The 26146-nt window shown below is 52.1% G+C and overlaps 3 protein-coding genes across 10 annotated transcripts in view; 2 read left to right on the top strand and 1 right to left on the bottom strand.

Moving 5' to 3' along the window:
* The window catches only part of LOC106897692 (acrosin-like), a 31385-nt gene extending 16248 nt beyond the window's left edge, over positions 1–15137 (bottom strand). The window contains exons 1-8 of one of the 5 annotated variants that reach the window (XM_014958475.1): positions 14123–14222; positions 13619–13819; positions 13039–13304; positions 12610–12755; positions 11929–12272; positions 10287–11248; positions 7405–7607; positions 364–6534 (exon numbers count right to left, since the gene is read on the bottom strand). In XM_014958475.1, the coding sequence (XP_014813961.1) occupies positions 11221–11248; positions 11929–12272; positions 12610–12755; positions 13039–13304; positions 13619–13819; positions 14123–14193 (1056 nt within the window). In that variant the 5' untranslated portion in view covers positions 14194–14222 and the 3' untranslated portion in view covers positions 364–6534; positions 7405–7607; positions 10287–11220. The other 4 variants (XM_014958476.1, XM_014958474.1, XM_014958473.1 and 1 more) reach the window with 4 other exon arrangements.
* A 2747-nt stretch (positions 15138–17884) lies between these two features.
* LOC106897691 (acrosin-like) lies at positions 17885–20345 on the top strand. 2 transcript variants are annotated; one of them, XM_014958472.1, is made up of 6 exons: positions 17885–18007; positions 18311–18511; positions 18826–19091; positions 19375–19520; positions 19858–20028; positions 20152–20345. In XM_014958472.1, exons 1-6 carry the CDS (start codon positions 17937–17939, stop codon positions 20215–20217), a joined length of 921 nt encoding a protein of 306 aa, XP_014813958.1. In that variant the 5' UTR covers positions 17885–17936; the 3' UTR covers positions 20218–20345. The 2 variants fall into 2 exon arrangements, with proteins under 2 accessions (XP_014813958.1, XP_014813957.1); XM_014958471.1 differs by having other exon boundaries at positions 19858–20345.
* A 2152-nt stretch (positions 20346–22497) lies between these two features.
* On the top strand, positions 22498–25910 carry LOC106897690 (acrosin-like). 3 transcript variants are annotated; one of them, XM_014958470.1, is made up of 6 exons: positions 23413–23512; positions 23816–24016; positions 24331–24596; positions 24880–25025; positions 25363–25533; positions 25657–25910. In XM_014958470.1, the coding sequence occupies exons 1-6, from the start codon at positions 23442–23444 to the stop codon at positions 25720–25722; spliced, it is 921 nt and encodes a 306-aa protein (XP_014813956.1). In that variant the 5' UTR covers positions 23413–23441; the 3' UTR covers positions 25723–25910. The 3 variants fall into 3 exon arrangements, with proteins under 3 accessions (XP_014813955.1, XP_014813956.1, XP_014813954.1); XM_014958469.1 differs by lacking the exon at positions 23413–23512 and adding an exon at positions 22498–22619 and having other exon boundaries at positions 25363–25910; XM_014958468.1 differs by having other exon boundaries at positions 25363–25910.
* The last annotated feature ends 236 nt before the right edge of the window (positions 25911–26146 follow it).

Here is a 26146-nt window from a genome sequence, read left to right as displayed (position 1 = left end):
TTGTATTTGACACACAGGATGGGCCCTATGCAGACTCACCTTTACACACTTCGTCTTTCTCAATACTGTTTGCAAAGCAGACTTTAACCAGCTTAAAACCTAACAAAATGATCTGAAAAAAAAAAGGATAAAACCCTGAAAATACAGTCTTTGCCACAACATGAGTCTAATACATATGTAACCCAACAAAAGCCATCTATGAAAACAAGAAAGGTTTATTACAGAAGGCCCCAGAACAGCCTCTACAAAACCTAAAATTTGTGTCCAGATGTAGCTTTGCTTCCAAGCCCCATAGAATTTTTGTTTTCTCATGTGTTCTCCCTTTTCTGGATCCATTTCCAGATAAAAAGGAATATACAACAGTTTCTTGTTTGTATGAGTTTATTTTCCAGGTGTGCCCACAGCAAATACATGACAGTTAACATTCTTTGGTTTCCTGAAATGGTTATTTCTTCTTGAGAAGCACCTGGAGGTATATAACAGTTCAGTATACCTGAACTGTTCTCCATGCTAACTCACCAAGACTTGTTTTCTTCTACATCTAGCTACTGTAGAGCAATAGTTGCAAGCTTTTTGTGAATGCTTTGTTTAGTTCCCAAGAAGTCGTCAACAGAAGCTGTTTACATGACTTCTCATTGATCTATGAAAAATAATGCATAGTTCAAATGCTACCAGTTTTGCTCATTCACAGATGTTGCAAACGAAGTAGGAAAACAAGTAAGGATAAAGTAAAAAGTGTTTCACTGTTTCATTTTTTCTTCTAGTAGCAAATTTTTTTAATAACTGAGCTAGTTCTAAACCACAGTAAATACCATGTGAAAGACATATGCCATGCAAAAATTTACCAAATATGACTACAACAATGATTAATTTAACTATAAGAAATCCTAAACAAATTAATACTAATAAGATATTTAAAATGAAATGTTACACTTGTTTTTGCTAGGTTTGTAAGAAATGGAAGGAAATATTTCATACATCAGGTATTTTTGAGGCTAACTGGATGGACAATATGCAGCAGCAGCAGGAATGATTAAAAATCTTCCACTTAAAATGTTATGCTGGTTTTTTTGAAACTTAAGCTAATTAAAGTTTCCATGTTTGGAAGAGCTCCAGTAATTTCACACAATCACATTTTGAGCTCTCTAGGTTTCCCATCAGAGCACTGCTGAATGGTGGCTTCATACACAAAATACTGCAATGAAATAAGGAACAAGAGAACATTCAAACTACTTTTACTCTCCAGATATATAAAAAAATCAGGTTCTACTGTATTCCAGTTATTAATGGCAGAATAAATTCTCTTCTTTCAGGTTTCTATTGCAGGGAAAGAAACCAACTAATGAATAGCACAATAAGATATTTATACGAAAATCTTCAGATAAAACCTACAATTTGAAACTCAGAGTGGCCAGTGTTTAGGATGGGAGCTAGTTATTTTAATTCTATAGAATTGAGCTTAAGTCATGTGCATATTAAAAAACCCCAAACCACTGAGAAAATACCTTCCTAAGAGGTTCTGGAAAGATTCCATCTTCTGCGTGTAACATAAGAAAGATTTTACTGCTTATCACCTTGACTCAACACTCGGATATCTCCATTTGGTTCTGAGATGAGACAGTGGAATTAAAAAAAAAAAGCAAACTTATCTGGCTTTGGTTACAAATCTGGTTCCATGATGTTATACAGCACTTAAAAAAAAAAAAAGCCAAAAAACCAAAGCAAAACACAAAACCCCAAACCCTGAGAGATTAAAAGAAGGAAAAGCAAGAAAACAACATATTTTCCAAAAAATGCATTCTGAAAATTCTTTCCTAATAAGACAAGATTTGTGGCTGCCTGCAGCAGGAGAAACCTAACAAGACATGTTCTTACTGGCTTTTACAGATGACTAGAACCATGTGTAGTCCAGACTGAGGGGTATCCATTTAGGTAAGTACAGCAACTATTCATGGGTTTTGTAACATTTTCTACAGTTTTCTAATGATTGGGACATTCAAGATTTATTACCTTCTAATTAACCAGGACATGAAATTTTGACAGCAGTCAAATGAGAACAAATTTTATTTATGTCTACAGATCCACAGCTACGATAAATCTTTGTCTCTCTATTGACTTCAGTGAAATTATTTCTGTGGCATTTGGAAACACTCTATCAGTATGTCATAACAGTTTTAAGATATAGCCATCAATGCTCTCATCAGATACACATCCCTCAAATTTAACTCGGTGGTCTAAATGTAAGTGTCAAAGTAATCTTAAACTGATTAGGTGTTTAACTGTGATATGAACTGATTCAGCTCCTCAGTTTAGTTCTTGCCCTCAAAATTCTGAAAGGACATTTACAAGAAAGGCTGAAAATTGGATTCTATTACAATTGTAGTGGAAGCAAACACAGAATACTAACAGTAAAAAGGCTATGCCAGTTACAGCAGGCATCCAAGACAATTTCTGACAAATCCTAAACTTTCTGACAGCTCCTTTATAAATCACATACAGCTTTAATGTCAAACTTAAAGTTTATTAGATGCAGAGGAATCTAGTACACAGACTTGCCTATCAAAGCCTTATAAAACTTACAAAACACTTTCTTTGACCACTCAAATTTTTGCCCACAAGTATGAGAAGGTGAAATATTTCTGTCTGTGTAAATCTTTTTTCTGTCATCACAGAGAACATGCAATCAGTCAGAATGGAAGGGATGCCAGAAGTCCAGCTTGCTGCTCAAATTGGGGTCAATACTGAATTCAGATCAGAATGCTCTGGGCTTTGTTTAGTTGGGTTTTTTAATCTTCCTGAGATGGATGTACTAAAACCTCCCTGGGAAACCTTTTCTACTACTTCATTATCCCCCATAGTGACTTTCCTTACATCCAGTTAGAAACCTTCTTAGTTTGCCATCTATCGCCTGCTGTGCATTTTGGCAAAGAGTATGGCTTTGTCTTCTCAGTAACCTCTGCCGCAGCATTGGAGGGCTACCATTTGGTTCCCAAAAGCCACCCCTTTTCGAAGCTGAACAAATCCATCTCCCTCATATCCTCCTCCCAGAATCTCTGCCCCAGCTCTTGACCATCTTGGTGGCCCTTGCTGTATTCAGGTTCTTCAACATCTTTGTTATGCTGGTGCCTCAAAACTGAAAGCAGTTGTCTCACAGACTCTAGAAGAGATACCATTTAAAAGACAATATACCTTAAGTTCATTTGATCAAATGCCCCTCAGGAATCCTGGGACTCTCCCTTCCTGCAATTTCAAGTCATTGGCATTCAAGACAGGAAGCCGCAGAATTATCTAAAGCTGTCAAAGTTAGTAATTCATGCCCTTCAGTAGGTCAATACACGTAGTGTGGCTCATTGTGATCTGTGACTAAGCTTGATTTTGCATCTATGAATCTCCAAAAGGGCACATGCATTAATTAAATCAGAAAGAACCTTCTGTTTTCTGTTACTGCTTTTTGAAAATACATATACATCATTTTCTTAATGAGGCAGCACATGGAGAATACAACTTTTACTTGTTCTTTGACACCTAAAGTAATGATTAATATGCTTGAACAGCTAGGCCAGGATAGTCCCACATGTCTGCCACTTAGACATTCAAATGAACACCAAAAAGCTATTTAGTAGCCTCAGGTCAGTACCTGGAGTACAGTGACATTTGGGCATAAAACATATTATAAGTATAGTAGATGTTTGTTTTAAATAAGAATGCAGTGCAGGGGAAACTTTCCTCCCTCCCTCCCCTCAAAAAAATCAGACCAAGTTTTCAAAGTTGGATTCATTTTCCCCTTGCACATTCTCTCCTGAGTTGTAGAAACTTTGATTTTGTCCCACTTTAACTGCACACGGATTTAGCCTTGCTTTTCCATTTTCAGTTTGATAGGTGGCTTACCTCAAGATGAGGACATCTGAACAACTGTAATGCTCATACGGGTCAGAAAAAAAAAGGATAGTTAGATGTAAAGTTCCTCTGCAATATTGCTGAGTACAAGGTCAATATCTGACCTTCTTAACTAGTGTAAAACATCTTGCTTCTGGTGGCACTAGCACCTATTTACCATCATCAGAGGGAACCGCTTTATTCAAGAGTATGTATGTTTTCAGTCCTATCAGCCCTTTCTTAAGTTTTGCATTTTAAGTATATTTCCAGCCTGAAAACTGTCCTCCAAATTCATCTACTGAAAAATCACAAAAAACGGAGGACGTGGGACCCAGTTCTCATTTCATTCAAGATTTCAATGCATGTGCACACAGAAAACAATGTAATCACACTCATTATAGCATCTGCTTCATTATTTAAAAAATCTCTGAAAAATAATTGTATTTACTAAGGCTGATTCTAATTTCCATTTCCCAGACAGAGAGATGATGTAGTTGATGAGCTGTGTGGAAATAGGTTGCTCATATGAGATTTACCAGAAACCCCCAGGTAAAGTCCTAAGGGACCCCAGGTCCTACACTGCTCCATTTCTACAGCTGAGCGTTGGATTTACGACCCACTGCTACTTACCTGGAAACCAATCACCACTCAAAATTGATTCAATAAAATTAAACTGACTAAGCTTCCTATGGTTATGGGAAAGCAGGTGATGATAAGTCTATTTCATTAACTACAGGCTCCTCGGACGCATACTCTTATGTTACTACAAAATACCATGAGAAAGCAGCTTTTGCCAAAATCCCCATTCTTTCTAACTCACTGTATCACCTTTTACATTAGGGTGATGATAAACTATTAACCACTGTAAAGAGGGAGATTAATATTTTTTCAGTGTAGGCACTTGATCTATGCAAAAAAGGTGTTCAACACAAAACCCTTTCATAGAATCATAGATTTGTTGAGTGTATCTCACTCATTTTGTGAGATACAGACATATAATTTTAAATAACAGGTGAGTAGTACTGTCAAGAGTCTTACATTAGCTACATCAGTGATACCGTAAAGATAAGAGCCCTGCACAGAAATGGTCTCACATGGGTAAATAGCAATCACACAAGCAGTGCCTCTGCTCTCCAGAGGAAGCTATACCTCACCATGGTAAAATGTTTAGAATGACATTTCTGGATTTGGGGAATAGAACAAAATGTTAAAAAATAATCCTAAAGTATAACTAATTACTTCTCAGGAGTTTAGATGCATGCGTATCTTCCATCAAAAGTTTAAAGGATCCAGCATATAAAATGTCCCAAAATAAGTTAGAAATCCTAGATTTCCTACCAAGAGTTAAACAGTCATCACCGTTAGTGTTCTTTATCTCAAAGTCATTACAGTGCTTTCAGACTTATGGACAGCAACATTTATTTTTATTGTGGCTGTATTTTATTATAGCTATATTTCTATACTGTCACAGTAGTATATACCAGTAGATTTTTTACATTTAGATTAGCAGAAGTTTTTGCCATTACGGGTATATAGTCGTAGTATTATATGGTGCAACCAATAGATTTGGAAATAGAACACTCTTTACCTAAATGACAATTGTTTCAAGGCAAATAAGAAAAATAAAGCCCACCTTTATCTGTAAAAGACAATGTAAAGTACTAAGTCATCTCTGGCAGGAGTTGCACCAGAACATCTGATTGCTGCACCCAGTTATGAAGTTTGAGTATCTAACTGCTGCACCAAAAGATCAAAGGACAACAAAACAAAGGAGTAAAATACATATACAGGCCCTCTCTTTGCAAGCTATCTCGTGTGCTTTAGCATCTGACTTTTCATTTAAGCTGTCTTTCTATATTTTGCCTATGCTTTTCTAGCATAAGTATCAGAGGGACTCAACTTGGAAGTCAACATCTTGGAAGGAGATGAAACAGACATCGTTTACCTGGACTTATGCGCCGTGTTTGACACTGTCCTGCATGATATCCTGGTCTCTAAACTGGAAAGTTTTTGATGGATGGACTACTCGATGGATAAGGAACTGGGTGGATGGCCACACTCAAAAGGTTGTGGTCAATGGCTCAAGTGAAAACCAGTGACTAGTGGGTGTGCCTCAGGGGTCAGTACTGGGACCAGCAGTGTTTAACATCTCTGTTGGCAACACGGACAGTGGAATTGAGTGCACCCTCAGCAAGCTTGCTGACACCAAGCTGTGTGGAGCTGTCAACATGCTGGAGGGAACAGATGCCATCTAGAGGGACCCAGACAGACTTGAGAAGTGGGCCTGTGTGAGCCTCATGAAATAAAACCAGGCCAAGCACAACGTCCTCCTCCCAAGCACAAATACAGGTTGGGCAGAGAATAGACTGAGAGCAACCCTGAGGAGAAGGACTTGGGGGTGTTGGTGGATGAGAAGCTCAACATGAGCTGGCAATGAGTGCTGGCAGCCCAGAAAGCCAACTGTATCCTGGGCTGCATCAAAAGAAGTTTGGTCATCAGGTCAAGGGAGGCGATTCTACCCCTCTACTCTGGTCTAGTGAGACCCCACCTGGAGTACTGCATCCAGCTCTGAAGTCCTCAGAACAGGAAGGACATGGACCTGTTGAAATAGGTCCAGCGGAGGGCCACAAGGACGATCAGAGGGCTGGAGCACCTCTCCTGTGAAGACAGAGAGAGCTGAGTTTGTTCAGCCTGGAGAAGAGAAGGCTCTGGGGAGACCTTCCAGTACCTAGATGGTCTAGTACATCTAGGGCCTACAGGAGAGTTGGGGAGGGACTCTTTATCAGGGAGTGTAGCAATAGGACAAGAGGTAACAGTTTTAAACTGAAAGAGGGGAGATTTAGATTAGACATTAAGAAGAAATTCTTAACTGTGGGTAGTAAGGCACTGGAACAGGTTGCCCAGAGAACTTGTGGAAGCTCCATTCAGGACCAGGCTGGATCCCTGCTCATGGCAGGGGGGTTGGAACTAGATGATATTTAAGGTCCCTTCCAACCCAAACCATTCTATGATCCTTTTAATGCTTTTTTCCAGTCTTGGAAAGGAAATACATACTGACAACCAAGAGCAGATTATAATTCTGAACTACACAGTGCCAAACTTTCTTATAATCTTTCCAAACTTTTTCCTCTGTGCTGGATATCTTCCACCATACAGATCTGTAATGCTCTTTACTTGAAAGAATAAAAATCAAAAAAACCCCACAAATATTTTAAAATTATCTGGATGACATCCTAAGAAAATAGCTCCAAAACCTTTATGTCAGTTTCCTGAAAATCAATCACTGTTAGTTTGAGTTTCCAGACTTATTGCATTCCATCTGGCATGAAGAAATGTTTAAATAGTAAACAATTAATAGTAGAAAACTCTGAATCAAGCAGATTTACAGGAATTTGTTAGAGGTGCACATTATTTCCTACATTCAGGGAAGGTTGTTGCTGAAGACTTATTAGAATGTATCTGTCACAAAATCTCCTTCTGCAACACCTAAAAATGGTACAAAAATCAGCAAAACAAATTAGTAAGTACCATCTTCTTTACAAAGAATGCTGGAGAAATGGGCTGTCAGGAGCTTCATGAAGTTCAACAAGAAGTGCACAGTCCTGCACCTGGGGAGGCGCAACCTCATGCACCAGTATGTGCTGTGGGCTGCCCAGATAGAAGGCAGCTTCTCAGAAAAGGACCTAGGGGTCCTGGTGGATACCAAGTTGAAGATAAGCCAGCAATATGCCCTTGTGGGGGGGGAAGAGAAAAAAAAAAAAAAGCCAAAAACTTACCTGCATTTCAGACACAGTTTCTAAATACATGGGGAAAGCAGTAGTTCAAATACCATCTTCGTCATCCATTACTAAATAAGCCCACAAATCAAAGCTATTTGGTGCAGAAAAATATGGAATACATTATTTCAATACAGGAAAGGCCTTGGGCTATTATTAAAAATATTGTGTATTTTTCTTTTTGTTTTTGTTTTAAGACAAGCATTCAAACATCATCCTGTAACTCAACAGGTAGCATTCTAGAGAACATTGTCATTAAGAGGAGTGAATTTCAGCCACAGCATTTTCTTAGCACAGCCACATAAAAGAAGTATGTCCATCTACAACCAGAGATTCAAGCCCAGGTAGGTCATGTCTGTAAAGGCACCAGCAATAAGGTTTTATTGCACCCTCTAGTGTCCGAGAACAGGCTTCTGTACGTTTAAAAGTGATTCTCTTGTAATCTCTCTCTCTATTAAATAATTTTCCAGCAGCCACAGCCAAACTCAGGACATTATGATAAAATACATGAGGTGCAAGTGCTTTTTACCAAAAAAGCCTTTTCATTTTTCCCTTTTCTCTCCAGACTCTACTAAAATAGCATTTAGTACTTTCACTGCAAGATCAAAACCCTGAGTGACTGCTTCTGAAAATAACCACTGAAGAGTTACTCCAAAAAACACAACCTCGTAATACTGTTAAGCCCAAGTCCAAACAGGTTTGAAAAATGAGGTTAAGGTCTAATCTAAATTAGTTTCCACAGCTGCAGAAAGAACTGCTGTTCCAGTGGAACATACCCACATGGTTTCTTCTCTTTCATGTTTAGAAACAGCAGCGTATTGCCTACATTTTAACAAAGAAGGAACGCAGGCAATGCTACACATCAGAAGTTTATGTGCTACCTCTGTTTGCCCTGGACTTAAGAAACTTTCAATCTCTCTCTTCTGCAATGAGTATTAAATGCTCATTCTACAAGTCAGATGATTCAATATGAAATGAGGCTTTGTCAGTCCTACCTGAGAAGTGAAGTCAGAACAACTATGCTGCCAGCTCAATTAATGATGAAACAAAACAAAGCAGCACCTCCATAACATTTTACCACCACTCACATATTCAAAAGCATATTTTCCTTTGATAAGAAGTTGTGCCATGAAGAACACCACTTTATTAATTTAATCAAGTGATAGTAAATATTTCAGATTAAGAAGCTTAAGAATAACACAATATGATACTCTTGTGCTTTAAACACCAGTCTTCAGTAAAGAATGGTAGTGCTGCTAGATCAGTATAGAGTGGTTTTAAGCTCATACTATCTAGTATTTTAAGCAGCCATTTAAAGCATATTTTTTTTAAAGTGTGAAACCTATTTACATCAAGTAACAGTGGCTTTGTTTTATGTTCATGCTGCACAGGTTCAGAGCAACATGGAATCTCACACTTTGGAAAACTCTCGCACCAACTGCAGATTTACTGCTATTCTTCATATTTACTATATTACTATTCTATGTAACAGCTATAAAATTTAGATAAACATAAGCAAACGCAAACATATCCGGTCATATTACTACAAAATAAGAGACAGGTCAGGCCTTATTCTCACACATAGCTGCATTTAAGTTTGCATCCATGTGAGTGTAAATGGAATTGGGTTTCTGAAGACAAGATGGAGGAAGGGTTATAAAATCTCCCATACAGCTGATATAAAACTGTGATCTGTTCTCCTTGATTCTATTCTAAGGAGTGCTTATCAGTTTTGGTGTTTTTTGTAGAAAATGCTTCAGAAATTGTCCAAGCCTGACATTTCTTGTGTTAATGTATTTCAGATAAAAGAATGCTTCTAAAAATAAAAACATCATCACATAGCATACCTTTGCAGGCAACTGAATAAAAATGATGGCTAGTTTATTTAAAGATGCCTAACAAGAAATGTAAAATGCATAGTTGATACAGAATCAAAAACATATTTTGCTTTAGACTTAGTCTGCTGAAATAGTTTGGCTTCATTATTAAAAAGGTGTCTAATAGAACTGTACCAGCTTTTGACCCTTAAATCCCTGTTTAGGAGATCCAGAGCGTAACTCAGAACAAAAAAAAAACCCAAACCAGGAGGTACTCTCAGGGGGTTGTTGTCTTGGAAACTGCAGCATGGCCAGCTACAGTTTCTTGGAGAAAGATTCCTATACAAATAGGAATTAATTGTTTAGCATAATTGCATTTTATTTCTCTCCATACTATATCCTATGAGTAGAGAGGGTCTGCTTAGCCAGCCTAGAGCAATGTAGACCAGTTGCTCATTTTGCCTTAATGGTAATCCTATGTGCTAGCATATCTGACCCAGAAAATGTACAGACGTGTCTGCTATATTTGAAAAAACCTTATTTTTCTTTCTGTACACTTCACATGATTACTCCCAGAGTGAATATATCTTTAGACTTTATGCATATAAAGTGGAAAAGCAACTTAGTTTAATGGAAGTGAATGTGCATTTAACCTTCTCAACGGAAAGCCCACATTTAAATGTTATGTTTGCTGAATAAAATAAAACCTAAAGGCCATGAAGATGCATGTTTCATTAATCAAAGTTACAAGCTGGCCTCACAGATGTGTACACTTAAATTTTTGAGCTATAACAAAGGAGAAGGCACAATTACTTACCCCCTCTGCATTTCCTTGTACCAAATAAGACCAGCATAAATTCCTTGAATCCAAATGTAATTTTTGTCCTGGTCTTTGGGATCAGCCTCTGAGTGCCAAGGCAAGGCAAGAAGAAAGGAAAAAAAAAGTACAACTCACATTTTTGGAAAGCCAGAATGAGCCATTCTCCAGTGCCAGGACCAAGGTTAAAAACTAATCTTATTTTTAATACTATTGCCCTACTCACTCTCTGCTACCACCTTTAGTTCAGATGATGTTTGCAGTCAAATCTCATTGCACTTGAGAGATGACAAATAAGATTTATGCCTCCCCTTCAGAGTAAACGAAACATCTACTGACAAACAGGATTTTGTGCTAAAAAAAGGCCAAATCTGTTTCCTCATCATGAAAGTGTGAAATGTGTTCACCTGATTCATGTTAATATCTTTAACTGTTCTGTTTGTCCTCGTATGACCACGGGCTTGGGAGAAGCGGGATTGTATGTATGTAGTTTCTGTTTGTTGTAAGAACCCCTAAGGAAACCAGTTTTTGTTACTGGCCGCATGGTGCTGAGCGGGAGGGGTCTGTGGGGCACACGCCTGGAGTCGGGTCAAGGAGCCAAGGAAAACACATAGAAGATTCCAGAAGGTGAGGAGGGCATGCGCCAAAGAAGACAGGCCTATCATTAGCATAGGCCAACCTTTATATGAATATGTATTAGGAGAAGCGATATAAACCCAAAACGGGACTTGCACGTGTGTGCCTTGGTTGAGTGGAGACTCCCGGTGCACCCAGGGCTGTTTACTCGTTTAATAAATTGTAAACTTTAATTGGAATCCTGTTTGAGGAAAAATCATTTATCACAACTGGGGGCTCGTCCGGGATGGTCTTGGTTCCTGAATTCTGACTTGATCTAGGGGGGGGCGCCCCACCGCTTTGGTGGCTCCTGGTCGGGTCAGGTCGGGACTAACGCCATCCTGAACCTGAGTAGGGACAAGCAAAGAATTTAATTTTTTTAGAGCTCCCTTGCCGGCTGCAGCAGTTTGTTTTGCCCGTAATTCTGCGCGCGAAGATCCGAAGGAAGACGACGGAGTCGTAAGTTTTTAAAGGCGTATCCCGTTGGGTTGGGTGGGATTCGGGTGCCTGTGTGTGTCAGAGTGTGACTGAGACGGAACCTGGTTCCGAAGCGAGTGTGGAGGTCTGCGAACCGCGGCTCCAATCTCCCGCCAGGGACTTGGCCGGTGAAGGACCGAAGCGACTCCTATAGGACTCGTGGGTGGGTGATAGGTCCTAAACCCCCTGCAAGACACTCTTACCGGTAACCAAGGGCTGTAGGAATTGCCACAGTAAAATTCCTAGATGGGTCAGACAAAATCGAGAACCCAGGACCAGGAGGAAGGGAGCACATTACCAGACATACCATTAGGAATAATGATTAGGAATTGGAATGAAAGGGGCCCCAGAAAAGGAAAAAGTGTATCAAAATTGGTCCAATATTGGTCAGGAGGAAAGTGATTATGCAGAATTATGGATCAGGACTTCACGTCCTTTTCCAGCCTCAATATTTGCATTAAAAACAGATGAAAAGTTTGAGGAAGAAGGAGATAAAAATGAAAAAGGAAAGAAAAAAAAAATGATGAATGGGAGCCACTGGATTACATACCACCTCCAGATTTTAACAATCCACCTCTGGTGGCAGCTCCCCCCCCCCTCTGGCAGCAGCTCCAGCTCCGGTGGCCGCAGCCCCTCCACCAGTGCCACCGTTGTCCCTGCCCCCACCACCAACAGCACCGGAATTAGATCGACCTGCGGCTGCGTGTACGAGAAGTAGGACTGCCGCGTCTGAGGGAGCATCTGATACAGGATCCAGTCGTAGAAGTGCTGTGTGGAGGTGTAGATCCTGGGCTGTCTGGCTCTGGCGCAGCCTTTCCCCCAGCTGGTCACCCCAACCAGCCAGAAGTAGTCCCCAAAGTTGTCTTTGCACATCAGAGGACCACCATTGTCCCCCTGCAGCAGAGGAGAGAGGACGGAGGTGTGTTGGTGGCCACCGTCAGCACTACAGGGGCTCCTGGATGTGCGGAAGAGGGATGGTCTGGGACTGGGATCTGGACCTATGGCTGCCAAGAGCAGGGATGGTCTTTCTGGGCAGAGTCCCGGCCTCTGTGACCAGGGGGGACACTGGCAAGGACCTGCCACCGGGGAAGGGGAGGTGAAGGCCCAGCAGGGGTGGGGAGCCAGCGGCGACAGGAGGGCGACTGGCCCATCAGAGCCCGTGCCGGGGTGTGCGTGGCAGCGGTGAGAGGGCTCCTGTGCTGCTGGGGCCAGGCTGGGGGCACCCTCCTACCTGGCAGGTGTCGATGAGCCCGTAGGCATAGCCAGCACACAGGTTGTTGCTGTGGACGGCCCCTGCGTACCACCGGCTGCTGTTACAGAGGTGGGTGTCCAGGAGGTGGACGGGGGCCTCCTGCAGGACATCAGGTTGTCGGGAACCTGTCAGCACAGAAAGCAATTAACCCCCAGCAGCTGGTTACCAGTTCTCCCCCCTCTCCCTGCTTGGTGAACCCCTTCCCCAGGGCTCGGCTTTGCACCCGGGAGCCCTTGGGCCAGCGCTTCCCTCTGTTCTCGTGCTGGGCAATGGGCTGGGTCCATCTCCCGATGGGCAACTGTCCCCACAGCCCGACTCTGGCCTTCGTCCCTGCTCTCGGGAAGCCCAGCCCTTCTCCCCAGCCAGCCAAGCTGGCCCTCGGCACACCAGCACTTTTGGGGAACTCACTTCTTGCATTCGTGGAGCCCCAACCACTGACGTAGCAGTTTTTCAGCTCCGACACCCTCAGTGAGGCGTCGGGCACACAGGCCAGCTGTACATAGTAGCTGCACTGGACTGGGTGATCCAGCTCCAGCAAGGCAATGTCGTTCAGCTGCGAGATGTTGTTGTAGTGCTCGTGCATCACGAGCCGCTGGATGTGGCGCACCTGGACCTCCGGGCCCATCTGAGACAGCCGGTTGGCCCCGATCACCACGCGCCAGAGGAGTTCGGGCCTGGAAGGCAGATGGAGAGGGGTGAGAGGGAGTGGAGCCCCGGGCTGCAGCAGCCCAGCCATTCCCTGCCCTCGGCTTCCCCAGTGAGGGAGCACAGCCACACTACTGAGACGCCTCTGGCACTGGCCATGGCCAGCTGGCAGCCGTGGCTGCTGGGGAGCGGTGGCACGAACCCAGCCTTCTCCAGAGCAGTCCCTGCTGGCTCGGGAGTGCTCTGGTGCAGGGTGAGGGACTGGGGAGGGAGCAGCACGTGGTGCTGCCACAGGGCACTGGCTGGGGTGATGGGGACAGCCCCGTGCCCTAGTGCCCCTCACCTGAGGTCGAGGAAGCAGTGGGCTGCAGTCAGGACCCACTGGGCGCTGATGAGGGACCCTCCGCACACGTGAGCCCAGTCGGCATACGAGGTTTGCTGGATGCTGACCATCCATGGCCAGGCCCCTGGACGGGCGTCTGTGCCCCCCACGACACGCGATGTCCCATAGTGATAAGCCAAGGGCCGGAGACCGCAGCTCGCTCTGTAACCAGCAATTCGTGACTCTCCTGCCCCAGGGCTCGCTGCTGCTCTGCCTCAAGGTCACCGTCCCCCCTCCCCACAAGGCGCTGCAGGGCCGGGGGACCCCCGGGGCGAGCGTCCGCCCACCCCTGTTCCTGCTTTAGCCCCGCAGCAGAGCTGTGCCAGCGGCCTGGGGGATGGCCAGGATCTCAGGCTCCCCCCTGGCGCTGGGGAAGCTGTGGGGTGGCTGTGGGGGACAAGCGGGCACCCTGCAGGGAACCCCGTAAGGGTTGCCCAAGCTGCTCCCAGAGCCTCGGCCACTTACCCACAGTTGTCCCAGGTGCCCTGTGCGGGCCAGCACAGGGCCAGCAGGACGAGGACCAGGAGCAGATGCATGGTGCCAGTGGCACGTGGCAGATGCAGGAGCCGAGGCAGTGCTGGCAGCGCCAGCAGCGCTCGCAGTGCCCTGGTTGCCAGGGCTGATGTCACAGAGCCCCTGGTTCCGATGCTGGGCAGGGGTCTATCAGGGAGAGGGGGGGGCAGCTCGGGGGGTTCCGAGCAGGAGGGGCGGCAGAAGCTGGGCCCAGACACCCCCGGCAGGCCCCACTGATCGCTCCGGTTGCGCGATGCGGGTGTGTGGCCCACAGCCCGTGACAGCGCCTGGCTCCAAGCCAGCGCCTGCCAACAGCCCACAGGAAAACCAATGTGGCACCACAGCCCCTTGGGAAGGTCCCCCCACCCTGTTCTGCAGCCCTTGGCCACCACGTCCTTCCCAAAGCACACACCAGAGAGCAGAACTGCCCCCGCACGCACTCGGTTGGGTGCTGCAGAGCCCCTCTGGGGATGGCAGTGATGTGCGAGGCCAATAATCCAAGGATGGCCATGCTGTGTTCCCCGTCCCGCACAAAGCAGTGTCCCCTCCTGCTCTGGCTGTGTCAGCCCCAGCAACACCCTGGCAGTGCACGGCCAAAGAGATGCCACTTTAAGCTTTAGACAGAAAATGATGCTGCTGGTGTGTTGGCCTGCCATTCTCCACAGCATTGGTAAATCCTTGTCATGGTTTGATCCCCACCACTCAGCCACTCGCTTGCCCCTTCTCCACCCCACAGGGGAGATGAGGGAGAAAAGGAGGAGAAAGGAAAAAACCTCATGGGTTGAAATAAAGACAGTTTAATAGAATGAGATCAGAAAACTAGCACAAAAAGTATCAATAACCACCTGTCCTGGGTGGGCCATCCTGGGACACTCCTGAGCGTGACAGGAGACATCGCTGACCACAGCCAACAGAGTGAGAAGGCAACAGGAGTTACAGTGCCGGGAGCGGCGGGGCCGAACGCGGCGCATCGCCGCCAGCTGAGCCGCGCGGGGCAGGCCGCCGCCGCCGCGGAGCACGCCGGGAGCTGTAGTCCGGCGCGGAGCACGCCGGGAGCTGTAGTCCGCCGCCGGACGCGTCGCTCAGGGCCGCTACAGGCCTTTCCTGTCGCCGCCTCCCGCACCGCCCTGCCCGGCGCAGGCGGTCTGCGGGGACCCGGTCCCGCGCCCGGGCGCAGCGCTCGAAGGTGGTTTATTAACAACGGCCGTGGCCGGCTGGCCGTCCCCGGCCTCCCTCATGCGGTGGGCGCCAGCCGCCACCAGGCCGGCCCAGGCCGCTGCTCCAGGCGTCCCAGCTTCTGGAAGCGCAAATGCAGCTGTGTGGAAGAGCAGCTCAGCGCAATGAAGGAGAGCGCGGCTCCAGCACGGGGTGGCCCCAGGCAGAGAGCCGTCTCCTGGCACAGGGCTGGCCTCGCTGCAGCCCACTGTGGTGGCCCCAGCGGCACTCACAGAGCTCTGCGGGCACCTGTGGGGCTGTGCAGGGCCAGAGCCTTCCCCTCGGGCCAAGAAGCGGGGCACAGCGTGGGGTAGGGCAGGTGGGATTCTGGGCTCCCAGGCACCTGCAAGTTTTCCTCTCTCACCACCCCACCTCGCTCTGCCCCCACGAGCACCCTGCCCTCCCCACTCCCAGTGCCCCCCCAATCCTCAGTACCTGCCATGAGCATCCTGCCCTCCCCACTCCCAGCCCCCCAAATGCACTCCAACAGCCATACAAGCTCTGCCCTGACTCCACGGCCGTTGCCCCAGCTCCCCGCTCTGAGGATCAGCACAGATGAGCTGCTCTGGGTCTCCTGCCCCGTCATGTTGGGCAGCACCAGCTCCAGCAGACTTGTGGGCAGAGAACACACAGCCTGGTGCTGTGCAATGGTGGGAACAGAGCTGGGAGCTGCAGCACCATCCCTTGGCAGGGGCCAGGAGCACAGCAAGAGGAGGGGATGGATGGTCCCGGCAGCTTCAGAGGCAGGACTTTGTGCCGTGAGGGCAGAGGGGCCGTGGCTGGGTGGGAAGCAGCTCAGGCAATGCACGCTCAAGCACCTCCACGTCTCCCGTGACTCCAGGAGGTGGAGACGTGGCCGGGGCTTGGCAGCCAGGGCCCCTTGTAAGGTCTGTGGATGCTGGGGCTGATCGAGGAGGGGGGCTGCAACCCCCTGCCACCCACATGTCTGGAAGGGTCTCCGTCCCCGTGCTCGTGAGCGAGTCCAGCTCCACGTTCACTAGTGAATGGCACACGCACACGGTGCTCCCACCCAGCGCTGGCTCTGGACACTGGGTGTTTCCAGCTGTGGGGTCCCTGGGGCCTCTGTTCTTTTGCCATTGCTGGCAGCCCCTGGACCCACCGCCCAGTGGGTAGAGAGCAGGGCCACACAGATCCGGGTTTGGAATCGCTCCCAAGAAGGAGGTGGGATGGACTGTGATGATCAGGGGCAGGGCTCAGTCAAACAAGCAAAGACACCAGCAGCTTGCCTGTGTGTGATGGGCTCCTTGACGTTTACATTAATCAAGGACTTTTTTTTAGCTTCCCATAGAAGAATAGAGCGATGGAATGGCCAATGCAATGTTCCACGCCACAGACCTGCTCAGTAGGTAACTGAGGGTTGGCCAGGGGGTGGGAATGCCTGATCACAGCTCAGGATGGTGCCAGTTCAGCAGGTGGTGGTTCCTGGTTTGAGGTAAACCAGAACCAATTTTCTGTTCACTAGTTTTACTTTTCAACCAAGGCTCTTCTTACTAATTGAACGGTCTGAAATTAACAGCATATTGCTGAGACACTGCTTGCTCCCAGAGAGATAGGACCAATTTATGCCAATTCTCAATTTATGCCAAGGAACGGCATGCAGAGGGGCTCTTGCTTATACTTACTGCTATAACAACCAAGGTTGGCTCTTTCCATGGATAGAGAAGTGGGGGGAGAATCTGCTGTTGGTTTCAGTGGCCCACCAGGACAGGTGGTTATTGATACTTTTTGTGCTAGTTTTCTGATCTCATTCTATTAAACTGTCTTTATTTCAACCCATGAGGTTTTTTCCTTTCTCCTCCTTTTCTCCCTCATCTCCCCTGTGGGGTGGAGAAGGGGCAAGCGAGTGGCTGAGTGGTGGGGATCAAACCATGACAAGGATTTACCAATGCTGTGGAGAATGGCAGGCCAACACACCAGCAGCATCATTTTCTGTCTAAAGCTTAAAGTGGCATCTCTTTGGCCGTGCACTGCCAGGGTGTTGCTGGGGCTGACACAGCCAGAGCAGGAGGGGACACTGCTTTGTGCGGGACGGGGGACACAGCATGGCCATCCTTGGATTATTGGCCTCGCACATCACTGCCATCCCCAGAGGGGCTCTGCAGCACCCAACCGAGTGCGTGCGGGGGCAGTTCTGCTCTCTGGTGTGTGCTTTGGGAAGGACGTGGTGGCCAAGGGCTGCAGAACAGGGTGGGGGGACCTTCCCAAGGGGCTGTGGTGCCACATTGGTTTTCCTGTGGGCTGTTGGCAGGCGCTGGCTTGGAGCCAGGCGCTGTCACGGGCTGTGGGCCACACACCCGCATCGCGCAACCGGAGCGATCAGTGGGGCCTGCCGGGGGTGTCTGGGCCCAGCTTCTGCTGCCCCTCCTGCTCGGAACCCCCCGAGCTGCCCCCCCCTCTCCCTGATAGACCCCTGCCCAGCATCGGAACCAGGGGCTCTGTGACATCAGCCCTGGCAACCAGGGCACTGCGAGCGCTGCTGGCGCTGCCAGCACTGCCTCGGCTCCTGCATCTGCCACGTGCCACTGGCACCATGAAGCTGCTCCTGGTCCTCGTCCTGCTGGCCCTGTGCTGGCCCGCACAGGGCACCTGGGACAACTGTGGGTAAGTGGCCGAGGCTCTGGGAGCAGCTTGGGCAACCCTTACGGGGTTCCCTGCAGGGTGCCCGCTTGTCCCCCACAGCCACCCCACAGCTTCCCCAGCGCCAGGGGGGAGCCTGAGATCCTGGCCATCCCCCAGGCCGCTGGCACAGCTCTGCTGCGGGGCTAAAGCAGGAACAGGGGTGGGCGGACGCTCGCCCCGGGGGTCCCCCGGCCCTGCAGCGCCTTGTGGGGAGGGGGGACGGTGACCTTGAGGCAGAGCAGCAGCGAGCCCTGGGGCAGGAGAGTCACGAATTGCTGGTTACAGAGCGAGCTGCGGTCTCCGGCCCTTGGCTTATCACTATGGGACATCGCGTGTCGTGGGGGGCACAGACGCCCGTCCAGGGGCCTGGCCATGGATGGTCAGCATCCAGCAAACCTCGTATGCCGACTGGACTCACGTGTGCGGAGGGTCCCTCATCAGCGCCCAGTGGGTCCTGACTGCAGCCCACTGCTTCCTCGACCTCAGGTGAGGGGCACTACGGCACGGGGCTGTCCCCATCACCCCAGCCAGTGCCCTGTGGCAGCACCACGTGCTGCTCCCTCCCCAGTCCCTCACCCTGCACCAGAGCACTCCCGAGCCAGCAGGGACTGCTCTGGAGAAGGCTGGGTTCGTGCCACCGCTCCCCAGCAGCCACGGCTGCCAGCTGGCCATGGCCAGTGCCAGAGGCGTCTCAGTAGTGTGGCTGTGCTCCCTCACTGGGGAAGCCGAGGGCAGGGAATGGCTGGGCTGCTGCAGCCCGGGGCTCCACTCCCTCTCACCCCTCTCCATCTGCCTTCCAGGCCCGAACTCCTCTGGCGCGTGGTGATCGGGGCCAACCGGCTGTCTCAGATGGGCCCGGAGGTCCAGGTGCGCCACATCCAGCGGCTCGTGATGCACGAGCACTACAACAACATCTCGCAGCTGAACGACATTGCCTTGCTGGAGCTGGATCACCCAGTCCAGTGCAGCTACTATGTACAGCTGGCCTGTGTGCCCGACGCCTCACTGAGGGTGTCGGAGCTGAAAAACTGCTACGTCAGTGGTTGGGGCTCCACGAATGCAAGAAGTGAGTTCCCCAAAAGTGCTGGTGTGCCGAGGGCCAGCTTGGCTGGCTGGGGAGAAGGGCTGGGCTTCCCGAGAGCAGGGACGAAGGCCAGAGTCGGGCTGTGGGGACAGTTGCCCATCGGGAGATGGACCCAGCCCATTGCCCAGCACGAGAACAGAGGGAAGCGCTGGCCCAAGGGCTCCCGGGTGCAAAGCCGAGCCCTGGGGAAGGGGTTCACCAAGCAGGGAGAGGGGGGAGAACTGGTAACCAGCTGCTGGGGGTTAATTGCTTTCTGTGCTGACAGGTTCCCGACAACCTGATGTCCTGCAGGAGGCCCCCGTCCACCTCCTGGACACCCACCTCTGTAACAGCAGCCGGTGGTACGCAGGGGCCGTCCACAGCAACAACCTGTGTGCTGGCTATGCCTACGGGCTCATCGACACCTGCCAGGTAGGAGGGTGCCCCCAGCCTGGCCCCAGCAGCACAGGAGCCCTCTCACTGCTGCCACGCACACCCCGGCACGGGCTCTGATGGGCCAGTCGCCCTCCTGTCGCCGCTGGCTCCCCACCCCTGCTGGGCCTTCACCTCCCCTTCCCCGGTGGCAGGTCCTTGCCAGTGTCCCCCCTGGTCACAGAGGCCGGGACTCTGCCCAGAAAGACCATCCCTGCTCTTGGCAGCCATAGGTCCAGATCCCAGTCCCAGACCATCCCTCTTCCGCACATCCAGAAGCCCCTGTAGTGCTGACGGTGGCCACCAACACACCTCCGTCCTCTCTCCTCTGCTGCAGGGGGACAGTGGTGGTCCTCTGATGTGCAAAGACAACTTTGGGGACTACTTCTGGCTGGTTGGGGTGACCAGCTGGGGGAAAGGCTGCGCCAGAGCCAGACAGCCCGGGATCTACACCTCCACACAGCACTTCTACGACTGGATCCTGTACCAGATGGGGCTGTACCCACAAGTAAGGGCGTCTCCAACAGCCCGGCAATGGAGTCATTTTCTTACCACCTCCGCTCACTACCAGAGGCCAAGGCCAGTGCCAACACAATCAGGCAAGCTTATCACCTGTCCATATCCCCTCCAGAAGCTGGTAGAATTCTTCACTCGGGTGCAGGAGCTCCTGCAGATCCTCACGGGGAAAAAGGTTTGAGCAGCAGGATGAAGAGGATCTAGTGCAGGCTGCAGTGTCCCATGACCATCTCCTCCTGGGGCCCACCTGCTGGTGCAAAGGCAGCCTCAGTGGCCAAGGCCTGCTCTGTCCTGCCATGCTCCTCTGAGCACACGCAAATGCTGATGTTGACTTGGTTGTTGAAATAAACAACCGATGTTCACAGCTAAGCACGCTTTGTCCAATTCAGTCTGTGGTGCCAGGCAAGGACTTCCATGCCCGGCCCCCGCAGGATGAGGCTGCGGGCAGAGTGGGGCAGAAAGGGGGAGAGTCACCCCAAAGGGCTGAACATGTGCCTGGTAGGAGAGGAGGGTGCTCAGAGCCATCCTGGGACACTCCTGAGCGTGACAGGAGACATCGCTGACCACAGCCAACAGAGTGAGAAGCCAACAGGAGTTACAGTGCCGTAGGGAAGAGCCAGATTTCATGGGTGCTTAAGGGGGGATGATGAGAGAGGTGGCCACACTTCTCAGACAATTGAAGGAAGAGTTGGGGTCATTTTGGGGAGAGGAATGTGGCAGGGACACAGTATCCAGGAAACCCCGTCAGTAATGCCATGGGAGTCCAAGGTGACCAGAGCTCCTGAGACACCAAATCTGTTCACAGATGGAACAAACCTGGGAGCAGGGTGGGAAATAGCTGGGGGTGGGTCCCTGGTCTGGGAGGAGAGACAGGGGTGGAGAGAGGGAGGAGACAAGGAAGATGAAGGGGATGTACGAGCATGGAAAATGGAGACAAGGCGGGATGAAGGAGCCCGTCACACACAGGCAAGCTGCTGGTGTCTTTGCTTGTTTGACTGAGCCCTGCCCCTGATCATCACAGTCCATCCCACCTCCTTCTTGGGAGCGATTCCAAACCCGGATCTGTGTGGCCCTGCTCTCTACCCACTGGGCGGTGGGTCCAGAGGCTGCCAGCAATGGCAAAAGAACAGAGGCCCCAGGGACCCCACAGCTGGAAACACCCAGTGTCCAGAGCCAGCGCTGGGTGGGAGCACCGTGTGCGTGTGCCATTCACTAGTGAACGTGGAGCTGGACTCGCTCACGAGCACGGGGACGGAGACCCTTCCAGACATGTGGGTGGCAGGGGGTTGCAGCCCCCCTCCTCGATCAGCCCCAGCATCCACAGACCTTACAAGGGGCCCTGGCTGCCAAGCCCCGGCCACGTCTCCACCTCCTGGAGTCACGGGAGACGTGGAGGTGCTTGAGCGTGCATTGCCTGAGCTGCTTCCCACCCAGCCACGGCCCCTCTGCCCTCACGGCACAAAGTCCTGCCTCTGAAGCTGCCGGGACCATCCATCCCCTCCTCTTGCTGTGCTCCTGGCCCCTGCCAAGGGATGGTGCTGCAGCTCCCAGCTCTGTTCCCACCATTGCACAGCACCAGGCTGTGTGTTCTCTGCCCACAAGTCTGCTGGAGCTGGTGCTGCCCAACATGACGGGGCAGGAGACCCAGAGCAGCTCATCTGTGCTGATCCTCAGAGCGGGGAGCTGGGGCAACGGCCGTGGAGTCAGGGCAGAGCTTGTATGGCTGTTGGAGTGCATTTGGGGGGCTGGGAGTGGGGAGGGCAGGATGCTCATGGCAGGTACTGAGGATTGGGGGGGCACTGGGAGTGGGGAGGGCAGGGTGCTCGTGGGGGCAGAGCGAGGTGGGGTGGTGAGAGAGGAAAACTTGCAGGTGCCTGGGAGCCCAGAATCCCACCTGCCCTACCCCACGCTGTGCCCCGCTTCTTGGCCCGAGGGGAAGGCTCTGGCCCTGCACAGCCCCACAGGTGCCCGCAGAGCTCTGTGAGTGCCGCTGGGGCCACCACAGTGGGCTGCAGCGAGGCCAGCCCTGTGCCAGGAGACGGCTCTCTGCCTGGGGCCACCCCGTGCTGGAGCCGCGCTCTCCTTCATTGCGCTGAGCTGCTCTTCCACACAGCTGCATTTGCGCTTCCAGAAGCTGGGACGCCTGGAGCAGCGGCCTGGGCCGGCCTGGTGGCGGCTGGCGCCCACCGCATGAGGGAGGCCGGGGACGGCCAGCCGGCCACGGCCGTTGTTAATAAACCACCTTCGAGCGCTGCGCCCGGGCGCGGGACCGGGTCCCCGCAGACCGCCTGCGCCGGGCAGGGCGGTGCGGGAGGCGGCGACAGGAAAGGCCTGTAGCGGCCCTGAGCGACGCGTCCGGCGGCGGACTACAGCTCCCGGCGTGCTCCGCGCCGGACTACAGCTCCCGGCGTGCTCCGCGGCGGCGGCGGCCTGCCCCGCGCGGCTCAGCTGGCGGCGATGCGCCGCGTTCGGCCCCGCCGCTCCCGGCACTGTAACTCCTGTTGCCTTCTCACTCTGTTGGCTGTGGTCAGCGATGTCTCCTGTCACGCTCAGGAGTGTCCCAGGATGGCCCACCCAGGACAGGTGGTTATTGATACTTTTTGTGCTAGTTTTCTGATCTCATTCTATTAAACTGTCTTTATTTCAACCCATGAGGTTTTTTCCTTTCTCCTCCTTTTCTCCCTCATCTCCCCTGTGGGGTGGAGAAGGGGCAAGCGAGTGGCTGAGTGGTGGGGATCAAACCATGACAAGGATTTACCAATGCTGTGGAGAATGGCAGGCCAACACACCAGCAGCATCATTTTCTGTCTAAAGCTTAAAGTGGCATCTCTTTGGCCGTGCACTGCCAGGGTGTTGCTGGGGCTGACACAGCCAGAGCAGGAGGGGACACTGCTTTGTGCGGGACGGGGAACACAGCATGGCCATCCTTGGATTATTGGCCTCGCACATCACTGCCATCCCCAGAGGGGCTCTGCAGCACCCAACCGAGTGCGTGCGGGGGCAGTTCTGCTCTCTGGTGTGTGCTTTGGGAAGGACGTGGTGGCCAAGGGCTGCAGAACAGGGTGGGGGGACCTTCCCAAGGGGCTGTGGTGCCACATTGGTTTTCCTGTGGGCTGTTGGCAGGCGCTGGCTTGGAGCCAGGCGCTGTCACGGGCTGTGGGCCACACACCCGCATCGCGCAACCGGAGCGATCAGTGGGGCCTGCCGGGGGTGTCTGGGCCCAGCTTCTGCCGCCCCTCCTGCTCGGAACCCCCCGAGCTGCCCCCCCCTCTCCCTGATAGACCCCTGCCCAGCATCGGAACCAGGGGCTCTGTGACATCAGCCCTGGCAACCAGGGCACTGCGAGCGCTGCTGGCGCTGCCAGCACTGCCTCGGCTCCTGCATCTGCCACGTGCCACTGGCACCATGCATCTGCTCCTGGTCCTCGTCCTGCTGGCCCTGTGCTGGCCCGCACAGGGCACCTGGGACAACTGTGGGTAAGTGGCCGAGGCTCTGGGAGCAGCTTGGGCAACCCTTACGGGGTTCCCTGCAGGGTGCCCGCTTGTCCCCCACAGCCACCCCACAGCTTCCCCAGCGCCAGGGGGGAGCCTGAGATCCTGGCCATCCCCCAGGCCGCTGGCACAGCTCTGCTGCGGGGCTAAAGCAGGAACAGGGGTGGGCGGACGCTCGCCCCGGGGGTCCCCCGGCCCTGCAGCGCCTTGTGGGGAGGGGGGACGGTGACCTTGAGGCAGAGCAGCAGCGAGCCCTGGGGCAGGAGAGTCACGAATTGCTGGTTACAGAGCGAGCTGCGGTCTCCGGCCCTTGGCTTATCACTATGGGACATCGCGTGTCGTGGGGGGCACAGACGCCCGTCCAGGGGCCTGGCCATGGATGGTCAGCATCCAGCAAACCTCGTATGCCGACTGGGCTCACGTGTGCGGAGGGTCCCTCATCAGCGCCCAGTGGGTCCTGACTGCAGCCCACTGCTTCCTCGACCTCAGGTGAGGGGCACTAGGGCACGGGGCTGTCCCCATCACCCCAGCCAGTGCCCTGTGGCAGCACCACGTGCTGCTCCCTCCCCAGTCCCTCACCCTGCACCAGAGCACTCCCGAGCCAGCAGGGACTGCTCTGGAGAAGGCTGGGTTCGTGCCACCGCTCCCCAGCAGCCACGGCTGCCAGCTGGCCATGGCCAGTGCCAGAGGCGTCTCAGTAGTGTGGCTGTGCTCCCTCACTGGGGAAGCCGAGGGCAGGGAATGGCTGGGCTGCTGCAGCCCGGGGCTCCACTCCCTCTCACCCCTCTCCATCTGCCTTCCAGGCCCGAACTCCTCTGGCGCGTGGTGATCGGGGCCAACCGGCTGTCTCAGATGGGCCCGGAGGTCCAGGTGCGCCACATCCAGCGGCTCGTGATGCACGAGCACTACAACAACATCTCGCAGCTGAACGACATTGCCTTGCTGGAGCTGGATCACCCAGTCCAGTGCAGCTACTATGTACAGCTGGCCTGTGTGCCCGACGCCTCACTGAGGGTGTCGGAGCTGAAAAACTGCTACGTCAGTGGTTGGGGCTCCACGAATGCAAGAAGTGAGTTCCCCAAAAGTGCTGGTGTGCCGAGGGCCAGCTTGGCTGGCTGGGGAGAAGGGCTGGGCTTCCCGAGAGCAGGGACGAAGGCCAGAGTCGGGCTGTGGGGACAGTTGCCCATCGGGAGATGGACCCAGCCCATTGCCCAGCACGAGAACAGAGGGAAGCGCTGGCCCAAGGGCTCCCGGGTGCAAAGCCGAGCCCTGGGGAAGGGGTTCACCAAGCAGGGAGAGGGGGGAGAACTGGTAACCAGCTGCTGGGGGTTAATTGCTTTCTGTGCTGACAGGTTCCCGACAACCTGATGTCCTGCAGGAGGCCCCCGTCCACCTCCTGGACACCCACCTCTGTAACAGCAGCCGGTGGTACGCAGGGGCCGTCCACAGCAACAACCTGTGTGCTGGCTATGCCTACGGGCTCATCGACACCTGCCAGGTAGGAGGGTGCCCCCAGCCTGGCCCCAGCAGCACAGGAGCCCTCTCACTGCTGCCACGCACACGCCGGCACGGGCTCTGATGGGCCAGTCGCCCTCCTGTCGCCGCTGGCTCCCCACCCCTGCTGGGCCTTCACCTCCCCTTCCCCGGTGGCAGGTCCTTGCCAGTGTCCCCCCTGGTCACAGAGGCCGGGACTCTGCCCAGAAAGACCATCCCTGCTCTTGGCAGCCATAGGTCCAGATCCCAGTCCCAGACCATCCCTCTTCCGCACATCCAGAAGCCCCTGTAGTGCTGACGGTGGCCACCAACACACCTCCGTCCTCTCTCCTCTGCTGCAGGGGGACAGTGGTGGTCCTCTGATGTGCAAAGACAACTTTGGGGACTACTTCTGGCTGGTTGGGGTGACCAGCTGGGGGAAAGGCTGCGCCAGAGCCAGACAGCCCGGGATCTACACCTCCACACAGCACTTCTACGACTGGATCCTGTACCAGATGGGGCTGTACCCACAAGTAAGGGCGTCTCCAACAGCCCGGCAATGGAGTCATTTTCTTACCACCTCCGCTCACTACCAGAGGCCAAGGCCAGTGCCAACACAATCAGGCAAGCTTATCACCTGTCCATATCCCCTCCAGAAGCTGGTAGAATTCTTCACTCGGGTGCAGGAGCTCCTGCAGATCCTCACGGGGAAAAAGGTTTGAGCAGCAGGATGAAGAGGATCTAGTGCAGGCTGCAGTGTCCCATGACCATCTCCTCCTGGGGCCCACCTGCTGGTGCAAAGGCAGCCTCAGTGGCCAAGGCCTGCTCTGTCTTGCCATGCTCCTCTGAGCACACGCAAATGCTGATGTTGACTTGGTTGTTGAAATAAACAACCGATGTTCACAGCTAAGCACGCTTTGTCCAATTCAGTCTGTGGTGCCAGGCAAGGACTTCCATGCCCGGCCCCCGCAGGATGAGGCTGCGGGCAGAGTGGGGCAGAAAGGGGGAGAGTCACCCCAAAGGGCTGAACATGTGCCTGGTAGGAGAGGAGGGTGCTCAGAGCCATCCTGGGACACTCCTGAGCGTGACAGGAGACATCGCTGACCACAGCCAACAGAGTGAGAAGCCAACAGGAGTTACAGTGCC

This window comes from Calidris pugnax, unplaced genomic scaffold (genome assembly GCF_001431845.1).
Source record: "Calidris pugnax isolate Ruff unplaced genomic scaffold, ASM143184v1 scaffold360, whole genome shotgun sequence".
Taxonomy (NCBI): domain Eukaryota; kingdom Metazoa; phylum Chordata; class Aves; order Charadriiformes; family Scolopacidae; genus Calidris; species Calidris pugnax.
This window is presented reverse-complemented; position numbering and strand designations above follow the sequence as displayed.